This window comes from Phascolarctos cinereus, unplaced genomic scaffold (genome assembly GCF_003287225.1).
Source record: "Phascolarctos cinereus isolate Bilbo 61053 unplaced genomic scaffold, phaCin_HiC Scaffold_5;HRSCAF=322, whole genome shotgun sequence".
NCBI classification, from domain to species: Eukaryota; Metazoa; Chordata; class Mammalia; order Diprotodontia; family Phascolarctidae; genus Phascolarctos; species Phascolarctos cinereus.
The window spans coordinates 272,686,163-272,701,151 of NW_027555958.1; the positions used below are offsets into that span (position 1 = coordinate 272,686,163).

The 14,989-nt window shown below is 39.6% G+C and overlaps 1 protein-coding gene across 8 annotated transcripts in view; it reads left to right on the forward strand.

The window, feature by feature from the left end:
- The first annotated feature begins 288 nt into the window (after positions 1-288).
- The window catches only part of ASPSCR1 (ASPSCR1 tether for SLC2A4, UBX domain containing), a 128,683-nt gene continuing 113,982 nt past the window's right edge, over positions 289-14,989 (forward strand). For 2 of the 8 annotated variants that reach the window (XM_021000823.2, XM_021000824.2), the window contains exons 1-3: positions 289-430; positions 1,355-1,410; positions 5,163-5,277. In XM_021000823.2, coding sequence (XP_020856482.1) covers positions 329-430; positions 1,355-1,410; positions 5,163-5,277 — 273 coding nt within the window. In that variant the 5' untranslated portion in view covers positions 289-328. Of the gene's footprint in view, positions 431-954; positions 1,042-1,354; positions 1,411-5,162; positions 5,278-14,989 lie in introns of those variants that run through there. The other 6 variants (XM_078155867.1, XM_078155870.1, XM_078155872.1 and 3 more) reach the window with 5 other exon arrangements.

The following is a 14,989-nucleotide window of genomic DNA, read 5'->3' on the forward strand; positions in this document are numbered from 1 at the left end:
TCAAATGAGATAACATTTGTAAAGTGCTTTACACATTTTAAAGCATTACATACACATAAAGCTCTCATTGCGGTTGACTTGGCTCTAAGGACGGGGGGCGGGGCTTAGCACCTGGAGGAGCAGGTCTCTGGGGAGGATGCGCCTGGAGTGAGGAGGAGAAGGAGGAGGAGGGGGCAGAGTAGGCTTCTCCAGCTGGGATTGGTCCAGAAGCGGAAGTGAAGCTCAGGCCCCGCCCCCTCCCTGACCTGAGCTGTTCTTCCGGGCTCTTTTACCAATAAAGTTGTTTGACTAAGAGCCGGCTGGGAGGGGGCGGTCACGTGATCGGAAGATGGCGGCCTCGGGCAGCAGTGGGGGCCCCGCGGTGTCGGTTCTGACTCCGAACGGGAGGCGCCTCACGGTGAAGGTGGCGCCAAGCACCGTGTTATTGCAGGTGCGGCGGGCGGGGAGAGGAGGCTCGGGAGCTGTCCGTCAGAAGGTCCTTAGTTGCGGCGGGCGGGCTGAGGCCGCAGCTGGGCCTCTTGCGGTTGGCTTCTGCTGGGGGGGGTGGGGATGGGGGTGGGGTGGGATGGGAAGCGACGGCATGCCCTGGGGGCGTGTCCGAGGGAAAGGGCGGGGCTTCGGTTGACCAATGGGGGCGAGGCCCTCGAAGGTTCTTGAGTTGAGGCGGGCCTCTTCTGAGGGCTCTAGGGAGAAACGTGGGATGGGGGGGGGGGATGAGAGGGGCTGTGACAGGACGTCTCCTGCCACACTCTCCCTCCTCCATTCAGGAGGTGACTCGGGACTAAGGCCTTCATAGCCACCTGTCTCTCACCTGAACCTTTGGATCTTTTGTTTTTGAGGGTGTTGACCTTTGACCCCCGACCCTTTTAGGAGAGCACGAACTTTTGAGTTATTTTTTCCCCCTCCCTGAAGCGGTAGGAACAGATTTTTGATAAGGCACTCATTTGCTTTCATCAGATCACCGTTGTGACTACAAAGATGTGCGTTTTCCAGATGACTGGACAGATTGAGAGTGGAATATGAAGCTGTGTTTTTCCCTAGGTAAACCTAACTGACATATATGACGATTAAATCTGGGATCCGTAGAGTGATGTTGTGTGACTTGGTGGAAATATGCTGGAGGAGTTAGAAGACCTGGGTTCTAGTCCCATATCTATCGATAATTCACTGTTGTCTTAAGTCACTTTTCCCTTAGCTGCAGTTTTTCCATCTGTAAAATGAGGGAATTGGATTACATGATTTCTGTGGTCACTTCTAGTTCCTTCAATCCATGGCTACTCAGTAGTACTTGTTTCTAATAACAGAGTCACTTGCCCTGGACAGAGTAATTTAAACCCCCTTCATTTTTTGGCAGGTTTTGGAGGACACCTGTCGGCAACAGAACTTCAATCCAAGTGAATATGATCTGAAGTGAGTCAGACTTTATATAGTTGCCTTTTTTGGTCTGGGAATCATGCTACTAGGATCAGTACACGTACCTAGATCTCTGGAACAGAGAGGAAGGATACACAGCCCTTAAGCTTGAAAAGCACAAAGGCTCAAAGGCTCAGGCATAGTTAGAAAAAGAAAAGTTGCCCCTTTAGGAAATTACTCTTATAGTATACTTAGTTTTGTTTCCATTAAAGTTCTGCGCCATTGCTTCTTCATGCTGTAGAGTTGATCTTGGGCTCTTGAAGGCTGTGCCAATGGGATACAACCTCTGGCAAGTCCCATTAAGCTGGAAGTCCTTGAGTATAGACCTCATAAATGGCATATGACTGACATCAGAAGACCAGCTTAATCTTATGTTTGGAAAGGCTTATCACCAGGGATTTGCTTACTAGGTGATAATGTTTTTTCAGTTACATTGAGGTCTGGACTTGTAACTTCATCAATTTAGAGAATTGCCATTGTGGAAACTTCTTATATCAATGAAGAGTGACAACTCAGCAACTCTTCTGTAACTTATAACCTTAGAGAGTAGCTTGTGGTACTACCACGTTAAGTAATTTGCCTATGGTTACCCAACTAGTATATGTTGGGGTTAGAACTTGAACCCAGGTCTTCTTTACTCTAAGTCTAGTCATTTTCCACTGTTCCACAATACCTCTCTTTTTCAACCATAGCAGTTCACAAAGACTTTCTGTTAAGGTGTGGAGGGAGGTTGCCCTTTTCATTGATGAAGGCAGTAACCACATTGAAATCAGTGAATCTTGAAGTAAGTATACTTTTAGCAGCTACTGCTTAGGGTTTTGAGAGTTAAGAACATAGAAGACTGGAAAGAAAAACAATAAATCCCAGAGTCTATTAGAAGGTACTTACCTTTCCCGTTTTAGTCATAATGAAGAAAAAAATGTAAAATTCTTTTGAGATGTTTTCATATCTGTTTTCTCAGTTTTATTTCAGAACATAAGTATAAGTTCTGTCAAAAGACTGTATGGTGTTGTTCAAGAGCTTAGCTTAGCTAAGTTAGAGAAATATCTCACTAGAAGGTTGGTGCTTAGGTGATAACTTCTTGATCACATAACATTTCCTGAGGCATAGAAGGATTTCACCCTATGTCTATGGAGAAAGTACTTACGTGAAAACATTATCTTTGAGGTAAATAACCTAATAAATATATGAGGTAGAGAAGTGGTATAATATCCATTTTATAGATGAGAAAATGAAGGTACTTATGGTGAAGGGACTTGCTCAAGGTTATAGAACTGAGCCTAGAGTTCCTAGTTCTAACCATCTAGGGCTGTTTCCGCTAGAATATGCTTCTTGATTGCATCCATGTAGTATGATAATAATCTAACTTGTAATCTTTTTATTTCTTTAAGAAGATAGCCATATCTTGTATTGGCTAATTGTAGAATTTCAAGATGAATCTGTCTTTTTTTCTTAACAGTCTCTAATCTTTTTTTTTTTTTAAGGCAGTTGGGGTTCCCTTAATGCATCATGGTAGTTCGGTTGCTTTTTTGCTTTAATCTCCTAAGTCTGTTATTTTTAAAAATGCCATAATCTATAGAAAAAACTTGTTATTTGTTTTTTCCCCAACCTGAAATATTTTACCTTGCAGATCTCTTAACCTGTTTTTGAATTTTTCGCTATCTGTTCCACTTTCGCACTAAAAAATCTAATTTATTATGTTTCAACTTCCAAAGTTATTTTTTGATCCAGTTTTAAAGATTGATGTGATGTTTACCCATTTCCTAATCTTTTGAACTTTCCTGGGTTGGTTGTTAATGATTCAGAAAAATCATTGGTTGTTTTCAGTAATATCTTAGCATTTATGTTATCTATCTGACCACTTTGTACATTTTCAAATTTCACACACCTTCCCTCCCTGCCTTTTAAATTTCTCTCAGAGTTCTTCTTCTAACTTTTTAAACTTCTCATGCCTTAAAGGATATTATTTATATATATATATAGAGTAATTTATGTTTTGTTTTACATCTAGTGATTCACACAGTCTTTCTTCTTTATACATTGGGGTGAGAGACAGTAATATTTTTTGGATGTTTAGCAGCTGTACTTTCCTAAACCTGTGGCATTACTAGCGCTAAAAAATCCTTACTCTTACAAGTTTTATGAGGTTTGGAGTAAGTGAATGAGGTAAATGGAAGGAGAGTTTACTTTCTTTCTCCTTCCATCTCCCACTCTAGTTTTTCTTTTGTTTTAGGAAGGATAAATTAGGGGCAAGTTTTCTATCAATTTATATGGAGAAATGTTTTTCTTAGCATGACTCTTCTGAAATTTACTAGTTTTTTTCTTCCTGTCTCTTGTTTCCTTCCCTTCTCAATGATTCTCTTTTTTCTTTACCCTATATGAATAGGGGTATAGTTTGTGATGAATCCATATGTGATGTGAACTGGAAGTCAGGAGCTTGCTTGCTTATTGTAATCCCAGCCCTTGGCTAATTTGGCTTTCCTCATCCCAGTTTCCCTGTTTGTGAAATAGTGAGAATAGTGATAGACCATGCCTCCTAGAATTTTAATTGGGAAGGAGGGTTCACTAATAAAGATCAGTGGAAGTTTTGGTTTCCTGTTTCTGAGACCTACCCATGTCCTTTATGATTCTGTGATCTGCTTTTCCCTCCTGGACTCTGATATTTCCTCTTACTACTTACACCTTAGATCTCTTAATTCCCCTCATTTACTTCTGAGAAACCTTATCCTCTTGAACTCCCAGGTGTTTTGATTCCCTTCTTTGCATGAGGATTAGGGTATTTCCAAACCTATGCTATGGGCTTTTAGTTGCTGATCCAGACTGGCAGCTTCTTTAGTCTGGTGGAAGGCTTTAACTATCATTAAATTATATAGCATTTCTATGGTAATTAATTTTTACCAAGCTAAGAGACACATAAATATTAAGTAACTTGTCCAGGGTCACAAGTAAAATTAGTTTTGGCTCCAAGATTAGAATGCTTGTTAACTGAATTTCGAGCCTAGTTTTAAAGCTGGTATATTATGCCTGTTCAGTCCAAGGAGACTTGATTTGTGTTTGTGTTCACCAGTTAACCAGCTTTCAGATAATGGAAAAATTACCTGGATTGTGTATTGTCAATTTCCCTTTTTCCCTCCTCTTCCTTGTAGCCTGGCTTTTGATCACATTCTCACTTGTTAATTACCTCCTCCTGGGGATGGGAAGGAGAACTGAAAAGAATCCTGTTTGTTTTGCTTTTTTGTTAGGAGCTTGATTAAAAGGTTTGGTGTGGATATGGGGAAAGGGAGGGGTGAAGAAAATGCAGTAGGTGAAATGATGTACTGAAATAACTTGATTTTCAGTTGATCGTCCTCTCCTCTCCCCTCCCCCAATATCTTACTGGTAATCATGATAAATATAATTTATTGAAGAGAATGAAGGCCCTTTGGCCCTTTCTTTTCCCTGATAGCACCTAAAGGAACCTTGTTCGATGGCCGTTGCTTCAAAACTTTGTAAGTTCCTCTTTGATCCTGGATGTTTTGTTGTGCTTTGACAGCTCTAGCTTTTGACCACTTTAAACTTTCAGTTCTTTAACTTTTGGTCTAGTTTGAAATGTCAATGGTAGTGGGAGTCTCCAGGCAGATAAACTGCTAGTCTTATGTCCTTGTTTCTGGAGGATTTAATTCATGGATTTTGGCTGGGGTTGGGTGTGGCAGGTAGCTTCAGGGTAATGTGCTATCAGCTTGTGGTGAGAACTTTGGTTTGTTTTGCAGGTTTCAGAGGAATGTGCTCGATCTTTCCCTGCAGTGGAGATTTGCCAATCTTCCTAACAATGCCAAGCTGGAGATGGTGCCAGCCTCCCGTAGTCGGGAGGGACCTGAAAATACGGTATGTGTATTTCTGGAGGGATTGAAATTACTATCCCCCTCCTTTTTTTTTTTTCGCAGTCAAAAAGCATTTATTAAATTCTGCTATATGCCTGGCACTCTGTAAGCACTGGGGATGCAAAGAAAGGTAAATTCATTTCCTGACCTCAGAGAACTCATCTAATGGGGAGACAACATGTAAATAATTAGGTATGTACAAGATACATACAGTGTAGATGGAAGATAACCTCAGAGCTGAAGGCTAGCTGCTGGGGGGACTGGGAAAGGTTTCCTGAGGAAAATGGTATTTAAACTGAAATTTGAATGAGGCCAGGGTGACTTAAGAGAGGTGAAGGTAAGGAGGGAAAGCATTCCAGACATGGAGGACAGTTGATACAAAGGTAGGGAGATGGAACATGGAATGTGGAAAGACAAGTAGTTTAGTGTAGCTGGGTGTGTGTGTGTGTGTGTGTGTGTGTGTGTGTGTGTGTGTGTGTGTGTAAAGTTAAGAAGAAATTTAAATGCCAAATGGAAGACTTTATATTTGGTCTTGGAGGTAGTAAACATTGGGGTTTATTTAGTAGTGGCAGGTACTTGGTTAGGCCTTCACTTTAGAAAATCACTTTGGCAGCTGAGTATGGAGTGGGGAGAGGCTTGAGGCACCAGCAGGCCACATGCCAGTGAGGCATGACGACATGAGAGTTTGAATTTGAATGCTGACTGTATTTGTAGAGAGAAGGGGGTATCTGTAAGTGGTGCTGTGAAGGTAGATAGAACAAGATTTGACAGCAGATTGGGTGTGTTCAATGAATATGAGTGAGGAATGGAGTGTGACAATCAGGTTTTGATCCTGAGTGACTGAAAAGATGGTGGTGTACTCAATAGTAACAGGGAAGATTAAGGGTAAAGATAGTAAGTTCTGTTTTGGGTGTGTTGAGTTGGAGATACCTGTGTAACACTGAATTCAAGATGACCCAAAGGCAGTTGGTAATATCAGCCAGATTGCAACAAAAGAGAGACTGGGACTAAGTGTATAGACCTAGAAGTCATCTACATAGAAAAGATAATTGAACTTGTAGGATCTGGTGAGATAGTGTAGAGGAAAAAGAAAAAACGGTCTAGGATAGAGTCTTGGGAGTCTTCCTTAGGTAGGAAAACTAGGAGAGAGCAGTGTCATGAGAATCCAGAGAAGAGTGAGCATCCTGGTGGAGGAGAAAGTGATCAGCAGTGTAAAATGCTACAGAACAGTCAAGAAGGAGGAAGGCTGACAAGATTTGGTCATGAAGAGATCATTGATAACTTGGGAGAGAGAGATTTCAGGTGAATAATAAAGTCAGAAGCCAAAATGCAGAGGATTTAGAAGCAAATGAGAGGAAAAGAGGCAGCTTTCTCAAAGACTTTAGCTGAGAAGGGGGGAGAGGTATGGGATGGGAGCTAGTGGTGATGGTAGGATTGGGTAAGTTGAAGTCAGTATGTTTAGTGCATCAGCTTTTTGTTACATTGATGTGGAGAGTCCTGAGGAGAATCTCTTCATTGTAGGAAGTGTTTTAATTTACATAGAAGACTAATAAGAGAATTCTTGCTTTTGGATCAGGTCTGAGTAAATACTCGGATTTTGGCATTGGAGTGTGAAGTATGAAATGTTCTCGTTGTGCTTATAGTAATTTCTTGGTCCTCTTAACTCTGGTCATGGAATCATAAAAATTGTTGTAATTGCAAGTAATTACATCTGGTTCCTTTCCCTCATTTTACAGTTGTAGAAAATGAGGCCCCAGACACCTTAATCCAGTTAAACTCAACAGGCTTTTATTAGTGCCTGGTATGTGTTGGGCCCGTGTTAAGCACTGAGGATACAGAAATGAAGCAGTTCCTGCCCTCAAGGAGCTTATGTTTTACTAGGGGGAATAAAATGTACACAGAGTAAATTCAGACGAGTTTTAGGGTTGGTAGGGAGAGTACTAACAATGGGGAGGATCAGGAAAGGCTTCATACAGGTCAGACAGTCAAACTTTTTAAAGCTTCTACTTTCTGCTAGGTAAGATGCTAAGCACTGAGAATATAAAAAAAGGACAAAGCTAGTCCCTGTCTTCAAGGAACTTAATCTAACGAGAGGTGAGATATAAAGCTAGGGACTCTTAGAAGTGGAGGTGAGGGAGAGCACCAAGCGCGGGAGACAGCACCCATCCAAAGGCAGGGTGGTGGGAGGTAGAATATTATTTGCAGTGAAGTGACTTGCCTGAAGCCAGACAGATCCTGGAATAGAGCCTCCTTTCTGGACTTCTAGTTCAGTGTTCTTTTTCTTACCCTGTAGATTTTAAACTCCAGGAGACTTTAACGGATATCATTAAGGCTCACAGGAAAAGGCAATAAATTGCAGAAGAAACAGAAGTGGAAGTAGTCAGGGACATGTGATATGATTATTCATCATATTAATGTGTACATCTAGTTGAATGACTAGATTTCAACATGTCATTTGTTTACCAGAAATTCCCCTCTTTCTGTGGTCTTGTGCTCTTTGTGGGGTGGTTATGTGCCCTGAGAAGTGCACTTTCAGTCTTCTGATCTTGGAAAAATCCAGCTACACCTGCTGTTAAGACCTGGTTTTTGCTTGCCTGCCTGATTTGAATTATCAGGTTCTTCCTTCTGGCGGGGTGACTATCTCTTGTTTTGGAGTTATGGTCTTGGGTTGGAGAGGATTGTCAAGAATGGTATCTCTGTTACTTCCACGTAGTTGGTTTCTTCCACTGCTGGTGGAGAAGTGGCTAAACTTTCCACTATTTATTCCTGTATTTGTGAATAAATGAGTCACCTGCCTTCCTGTCCATGGCTGTTGAAGAGGATAGAGAGGCATATTTTCAGCCAAGCTAGAGACCTCTGGATAGGAGTCTTTTGGGGACATTTCTGAATAATTATGCAAGAATGCTGTTGGATTTTTGGATTGCCATGTCAGATTCTCATTGACTTTTTATTTTATTAGTGTCTGTCCATCCTAGAAAAGAAACATAATTTAGGGTTGATGTGGTACCTTGGACAAGATTTGGTATGGGTCCAGTTGGTTTCAAAACTCTTTGTGCTTGGATATATATCTGTCAAATGCTACAAGCCAGAACTATAATATACTTGTTTCAAAAGGATTGCTTTTGGATTAGGCTTTAGTGTGAAAAACACTGAATTCTTATGGAGAAGATAACTTTGTTGGTATAAAATAGTAATCTGCTTTTAGAATTTTGGAGTAGAGCTGTTCTTCTCACTACCTCCACTTGACTATCTGGTATTCTTATTTCTTAATGGAGAGGGGAGAGAGGAGGGTAGAGGGCTAGGTAAAAGAAAGAGGAAAGATGGTAGGTATAACTTATATTCTTTTCATGTTACCTCTTTCTCCACTGACTTAACATAGCACTATTGGACTTTGACATTATGCCTTGCATGGCAGTTGTTTTTGTATGTGTTTTATCTCTCTTGCTAAGAGATCGTAGCTCTAGGAGGATGGGGATCACATCTTTTTTGTTTGTTTGTTTTTTGCATCTTCTATAGCACCTCACTCACATAATGCCTGGCTTGCCGTAGGTACTCAATAAATACTTGCAGAATGAGTAACACTGTCATCACTTTATGATCATGCCTCCCACTAAACACTACCAAGAGTACTTGGTATTCTTTCTCATGCCTTCCTATTTTTTTTTGTGAAAAATGAAGCTTTTATGTTTATTTTAAAACTTAAAAAAAGTAAAGTTTGTATTGATGGATTCTGTTTCTTACATCATTATGGTTATCCCCAGTATCCTGCCCTTTTCCCGTCCCTCTCCCAGAGAGCCACCTACTATTTTGTAGAGAAGTAAGAAAATCAGCACAATTGATCAATACAGTGAAAAAGTGTGAAAACGTGCAATGTGTAGCACTTGTGGACCTCTCAAAGTGTTCTTTCATAACTTCATTGGAGTCCTGTTTGATCTTTATAATTTTGTCACACTTTTGATTTTTTGGTGTGGTGTTCTTTTCATTTACATTCTTGTAGTTGCTGTGTATACTGTTTTCTTGGTTCTGCTTACTTGATTCTGCGTCAGTGATCATGTAGATCTTTCCATGCTTCTCAGTATTCGTCACACATAATTTTTTACATCACAGTTCCATTATAGCATTATTCCATTACATTAATATACCACAATTTCTTTAGTTGTTCCCCAGTTGTTAGTTATCACAAAAAGTGCTGCTATAAATATTTTGGAGTATGTGGGGATTTTCTTCCTAACAATGGCTTTCTTGGAGAATAAGCCCAGTAATGGAATCTATGGTTCAAAGAGAATGGACATTTTAGTAATTTTATTTGCATAATTCTAAATTGTTTTATAAAATGCTTGAACTATTTCACAGCTCCAACAACAATGTATTAAATGTTTTCATTTTTTTTCTTGTCATTTTTGTTAATTTGCAGGGTGTGAGGTAAAACGAGTTATTTTGATTTCCATTTCTCTTATTGTTAGAGATTTGGAGCATTCTTTCATGTGATTGTAGATATGTGTTCTTTTGAGAACTGTTTGTTGAAATCTTTTGACTATTTATCTATTGGGTAATGACTATTATTCTTATATGTATTTGTTAATTGTTTATATGTCTTGGATACTAAATCCTTATCAGAGAAATTTGATACAAAGATTTTTTTCCATTTGACCACTTCCTTTCTTATCTGAAGTGCATTAATTTTGTGCAGAAGCTTTTCAGTTTCAAGTAATCAACGTTATCTATTTTATCTTTTGTAATTGTCTCTATTATTTGGTTAAGGATATATCTCCTACCTATAGCTGTGATGTGTGATAGTATGTGATCTATTTTTCTTCCAATTTTTTTTATAGTATGATCTTTAATATTAAAGTTGCATATCTGTTTGTATGTATTGTGGAATATGGTATAAGGTGTTGGTTTAAGCCTAATTTTTGTCAGACTGCTCTCTGGTTTTCCCAATAGTTTTTATTAAAGAAAAGTTTTTTAAAAAGGGGGGGAGGCCAGCTAGGTGGCTCAGTGGGTAGAGCACCGGCCTTGGAGTCAGGAGGAGCTGAGTTCAGATTCAGCCTCAGACACATAACACTCACCAACTGTGTGACTCTGGGCAAGTCACTTAACCCCAATTGCCTCACCAAAAATAAATGAATGAATGAATGAATGAATGAATGAATGGATGAATAAATAAGCGTTTTTTTCCTAGGATAATTTATGTTTTCCTCTTTATCAAATACTGGGTTATTGAGTTCTGTTATTTTTGAAGCTCTCTTGTCTAGACTGTTTTATTGATCTCTGTTCTTTAACCAATACCATATGGTTTGAAGACTGCAGCTTCATAATATAGTTTGAGGTCTGGAAGTACTAGTCTACTTTCATCCCACCTTCTTGTCATTATTTTCCTTATTATTCTAGATCATATGTTTTTCCAAATGAATTTTGTTATTATTTTGCCAAGTTCTATGAAGTCTCTCCTTGGTGCTTGTTTGATTGACGTGGTATTAAAAATGTAAATTAGTTTTTGTACTGTTGTAATTTTTATCATATTGGCATGGCCTAGTCATGAGTAGTGAATATTCCTCTACTTATTTGATAATAGCTAACATTTGTATGTAGTGCTTACTGTGTTCAGGCATATCCTCTCAGTTTAATTTTGTGTATGTCTTGGTTTTTTAAAATGTTTCTTGTAAACAACAAATTGTAGGGTTTTATTTTCTTATCCAGTCTGTTGCTCTTTTTTGTTTTATTGGCTTATTTAATCCATTCACATCTAAAGTTATGAGTTAGGTTTATGTTTTTCTCCATCTGTCTCTGATTTTTTTAAAATAATATTCCCCCCCCCTTCTGCTTGTACTATGTTCCTTCAGTTACTTTAATCTTTTTTAAAGGGGGCTCTTTTCCCTTTACTCTTGATCCCCTTCTCTTATTTGTTACCTCTTTCCCTTTAGAGTTTTATTAGTTCCTTTTCTCTCCTGATTTTATCTGGTTATATAATTCTTCCCCCCTTTTTTTCCTCTCAGTCAAGTAGATTAATCCTTCTTTTCCTGCCCTTTAACTGGCTCTGTTCACTAGTTTTTTAAAATTTCATTTTTTTTTTGTGCCCCTTTCCAAAAAAGATTTCTCCCACTCTTTTCATTATCCACCCTCTCTGTCTACTCTAGACCTTCATTCTCTGATTCATGATCCCTATAATTAGCTGGTCTTCCTCTTTTCTCTGTAGTCGTTGTTCAGTCAGAACTTCCAAGGTATCTATTCTGAAGGCTCTCTTCCCTAAGTAGGTTCTGCCACTTCCATGTAGAGTGTGCATGGATTCCCCTTTTCCACTGTACTCTACTCTTAGAACAATGCCGGTTATTTTAGGTGTCAAGAGGATAATGCCCCTTGGGAGGGCTCCTCCCTGTGTCCCTGATTATGCAACCCACCACTGGTCTATACTCTCCCCTTCTGCTTTTCCCCCATTTGCCTCAAAGTCTTTTCCTTGGGCCATGCTCGCTCACTCCCTCAGGTGCCAGTTGCCTCCAGGAGTTCAGATTCCTCATTCCTAATGTTGGACTAGTAGACTTATCAAGCACCAAATCCCCCTATTCACACCCAGCATAAGGTCCCCATCTCCCTTCACAGAACATCTCTCTTTTCCCATAGGAGCATTTGTCAATGCAACCCCCCTTCCGTCACCAAAGCAAGGCCTATTTCTTTTCCCCCTCTTTTTAGTTCTTCCCTCCTTTACACCTTCTCCTCTGTAGGCTTTCCTCTTTCTGAGGTCACAGAGGTCACCTTCTGATCATTGTTAGCTCTAGATTTGATTCTAGCACATCACAAATTTCTCTCCCCCTGCTTTCTTCTCTCCCTTTTGTGTAGTTTCTCTGTTGTAATGTAGTTCCACAAAAAACATTGATTTACCTATAGGCAAGGTGTCACCATATTATGTCCATAATGCCCTAATCCTGCCTCTTCACTATTACCTTCATGGGACTTCTGCTTTTACTCAGTCTCCTTGTGTACATTTAGAAAGAAGTCTCTTGCTGGTGTTTCTGTGCTGTCTTTGGCTGATGCATTTATTTATTCCTTTGGCATTTCTGTTGTTTGGGGGTGTTCGGGAAGCAAATAATCTCTTTAATTCTGGTTTTCTTTCTAAAAATGTTTGAAGTGCCTCTTTATTATTGAATTATCCTTTTTTTTTCCCATTTATGGTTAAACTTAGATTTGCAGGTTAGGTCACCTTGGTCTATATCCTGAGCTTCTTTGCTTTTTGAAACACAGTACATTCCTTCCTACAAGTTCTGGTGGCTCTTACAATCTTAATAGATTTCCTTTCCTTTGTATTTGAAAGTCTTTCTCCTGATCACTTGCAGAACCTCTTTGTTTCTAAATTGAATTGTTGAATTTAACCACTGTGTGTCATGGAGTTTGCAACCTTGGGATTTTTTTTTTCCTGAAGGTGATTTCTTTCGATTGGTATTTCATTTTCTTTGCTCAGAAGTTCTGGGCAACTCTCATCTATTATTTGCTGCATTGTGGTATTAAGTTTTTTTTTTTGTTCTGTTGTGTTCTTCTGGAAGGCCTGTGATCCTTAGATTGTCTCTGTATAGTTTATCTTCATGATCAATTATGTGTTGTTTGAATAGTTAGCATATTTTATGTAATGTTTTTTGTTTCTTTTCTTCTAGATTGTCTTTCACTTTTGTGTATTTACATTCCCTGTTGTTCTCTCTTTTGTTTCTTTGGTGAGACTTGCCTTTGCAGATTCAGTTCTTTTATTCTGTCCATTATTTTTGCTGTACAAGCCACAAATTCTGCTTTCATAATTTTCATCTCTTTTTTGAACAGCTCAGGAGCACGTGTTTTGATTCTGTGTCCTCCTTACATTCCATAGAATCTTCTGTTCCGTCAGGTGTTGGATCATTTTCCTTGGTTTTGCAGTATTTATTCATAGATACTTGAATTCATTGACCAGATCTGGAGACTTTATTTCATTTTATTGTTGATGTTTTCCTTGTTGATTTATCTGCTTGTGTTCAGTGTTTCTTCTTCCTTAGATTTTTGTTAATTTTGATCCCCCTCTCCCGACATTTCCCCTTGTTCACTTTCCGACCCTGCCCCCTCTGATTCCTTGGGGGCTAGATCTCAAAGTGTTTAAACCTCCTCCCATACTGTGTAATTCATGATTCACCAACTTAGGTCTCTGCCCCATACCGTCTTTTGGATGATCAGAACTGGTCCCATCAGGATGCTGTGCTCTTTCCCTCATGCTTAGTATAGTGCGCTACCCTCCACCCCCTCCATAGTAGCCTGTCCTTTTGTCCTGTTCTGCTTCTTCTGTGCTGCTGCTGTGGGATTCCATTGTCATGTCATAGCTTTGCAGCGTTGGTGCTAAGGGGTTATCTGCCTCAGCTCTGTCAGAACTGCTATGCTTGTGCAATGTGGTTGTGTCTCTCTGCAGGCTTTTGTTTCTGAGAGGCTGCCATATGCTCTTGTCTGTAACTCCCTGAGCAAATCTCCATAGCCTGGAGCTATGGTCTCTGTGGGCTGAAAAGAGGATAGAGGAATGGAGGGGTAGGGCTGGGTTTTGTTGCAAGACCCTATTCATGTAACAGATCCTTAGGGGGTACTGAGTGAGCTCAGGGTCTGGGAGGGTCAGTTCATGTTTTTGTTTTTGAGCTTTCTTTGCGGTTTCAGGTATCCTAGATCATGGAGACAGCTGAAGTTGCCATATCTTTAGTGCATAAATTTCTGTTTTGGAGAGGTTTAAGAGATTGTGGGTATCAGAGAAAATGTCTAGTCCTCCATCTTTTTGCTCACATGACCCAGAAGTCTTAAGACTGAAGCTTCCAATAGGTTGCAAGATTCATCTTTTAGGTTAAACTGATGTTTAACTTATTTAGATTGAGTGACTCTGTGTGCTATAGATACCTCTGCTAGGGGATCCTGGTTCTGTATAGGAAAAGCTTGAGGAAGAAAAGACTTAGGGAGAGAATACTATACTTTTCCTGGTTCTCCTGTTTCTTTAAGTGTTCTTTCTGTTTTTGATGACTCCTCTTATTTCTTGTGGCTATCCTTCAATGTTCAGTTCTTGGATCTCTATTTCTTATCCTTGTGATTCTTTCCCTTCAAGAACTCATCCACTTCAGCAGTTTCAACTATTACCTCCATGTTGAGCACTTCCAAATCTATTTCTCTAGTCCTTGCTCATTTATCTGAGATCTAGTATCATAGGTACTGAGGGTATCTTAGATTCCTCCTCTCAGCCTCTCTATTTTTACCAGTGGTATTACTGTTCTCTGGATCCTCCTGGTCCCTTCCTCTCCCCTATCCCCTTCTTAAACCCTTTAGTTCTACTTCACTCCCTATACCTAGACACCAAGTTCCTTTAGCAGCATCTCTTTGATGGGTTTTTCTTTTTTCCTCACTGCAGGCAGCCTGGTCCAGGGCATTAGTATGTCATACCTGGATTTTTGTAGTACCTTCAAATTGCCCCCAATTTTCCCCATTTCTCATCTCTCTTTCTTGGACCCAGCTAAGGATGTTAGTTCAGTAGTAGGATCTTAGTAGTTTGCTGATTTGGATTATTTGGATAAAAAAGTCAGTCCTAGTTTGTGTTGTTATTTGAAAAGACAAGTACTTTTATTTAAACTCTCATTTTTGTTATCATAGAAGATTTTAGAGCTTGAGCTATATGAATAGAGCATGTCAATGCTAGTTCAAAGAGAGCTGGTGCTATGTAATACCTCAGGGTTAAAGGA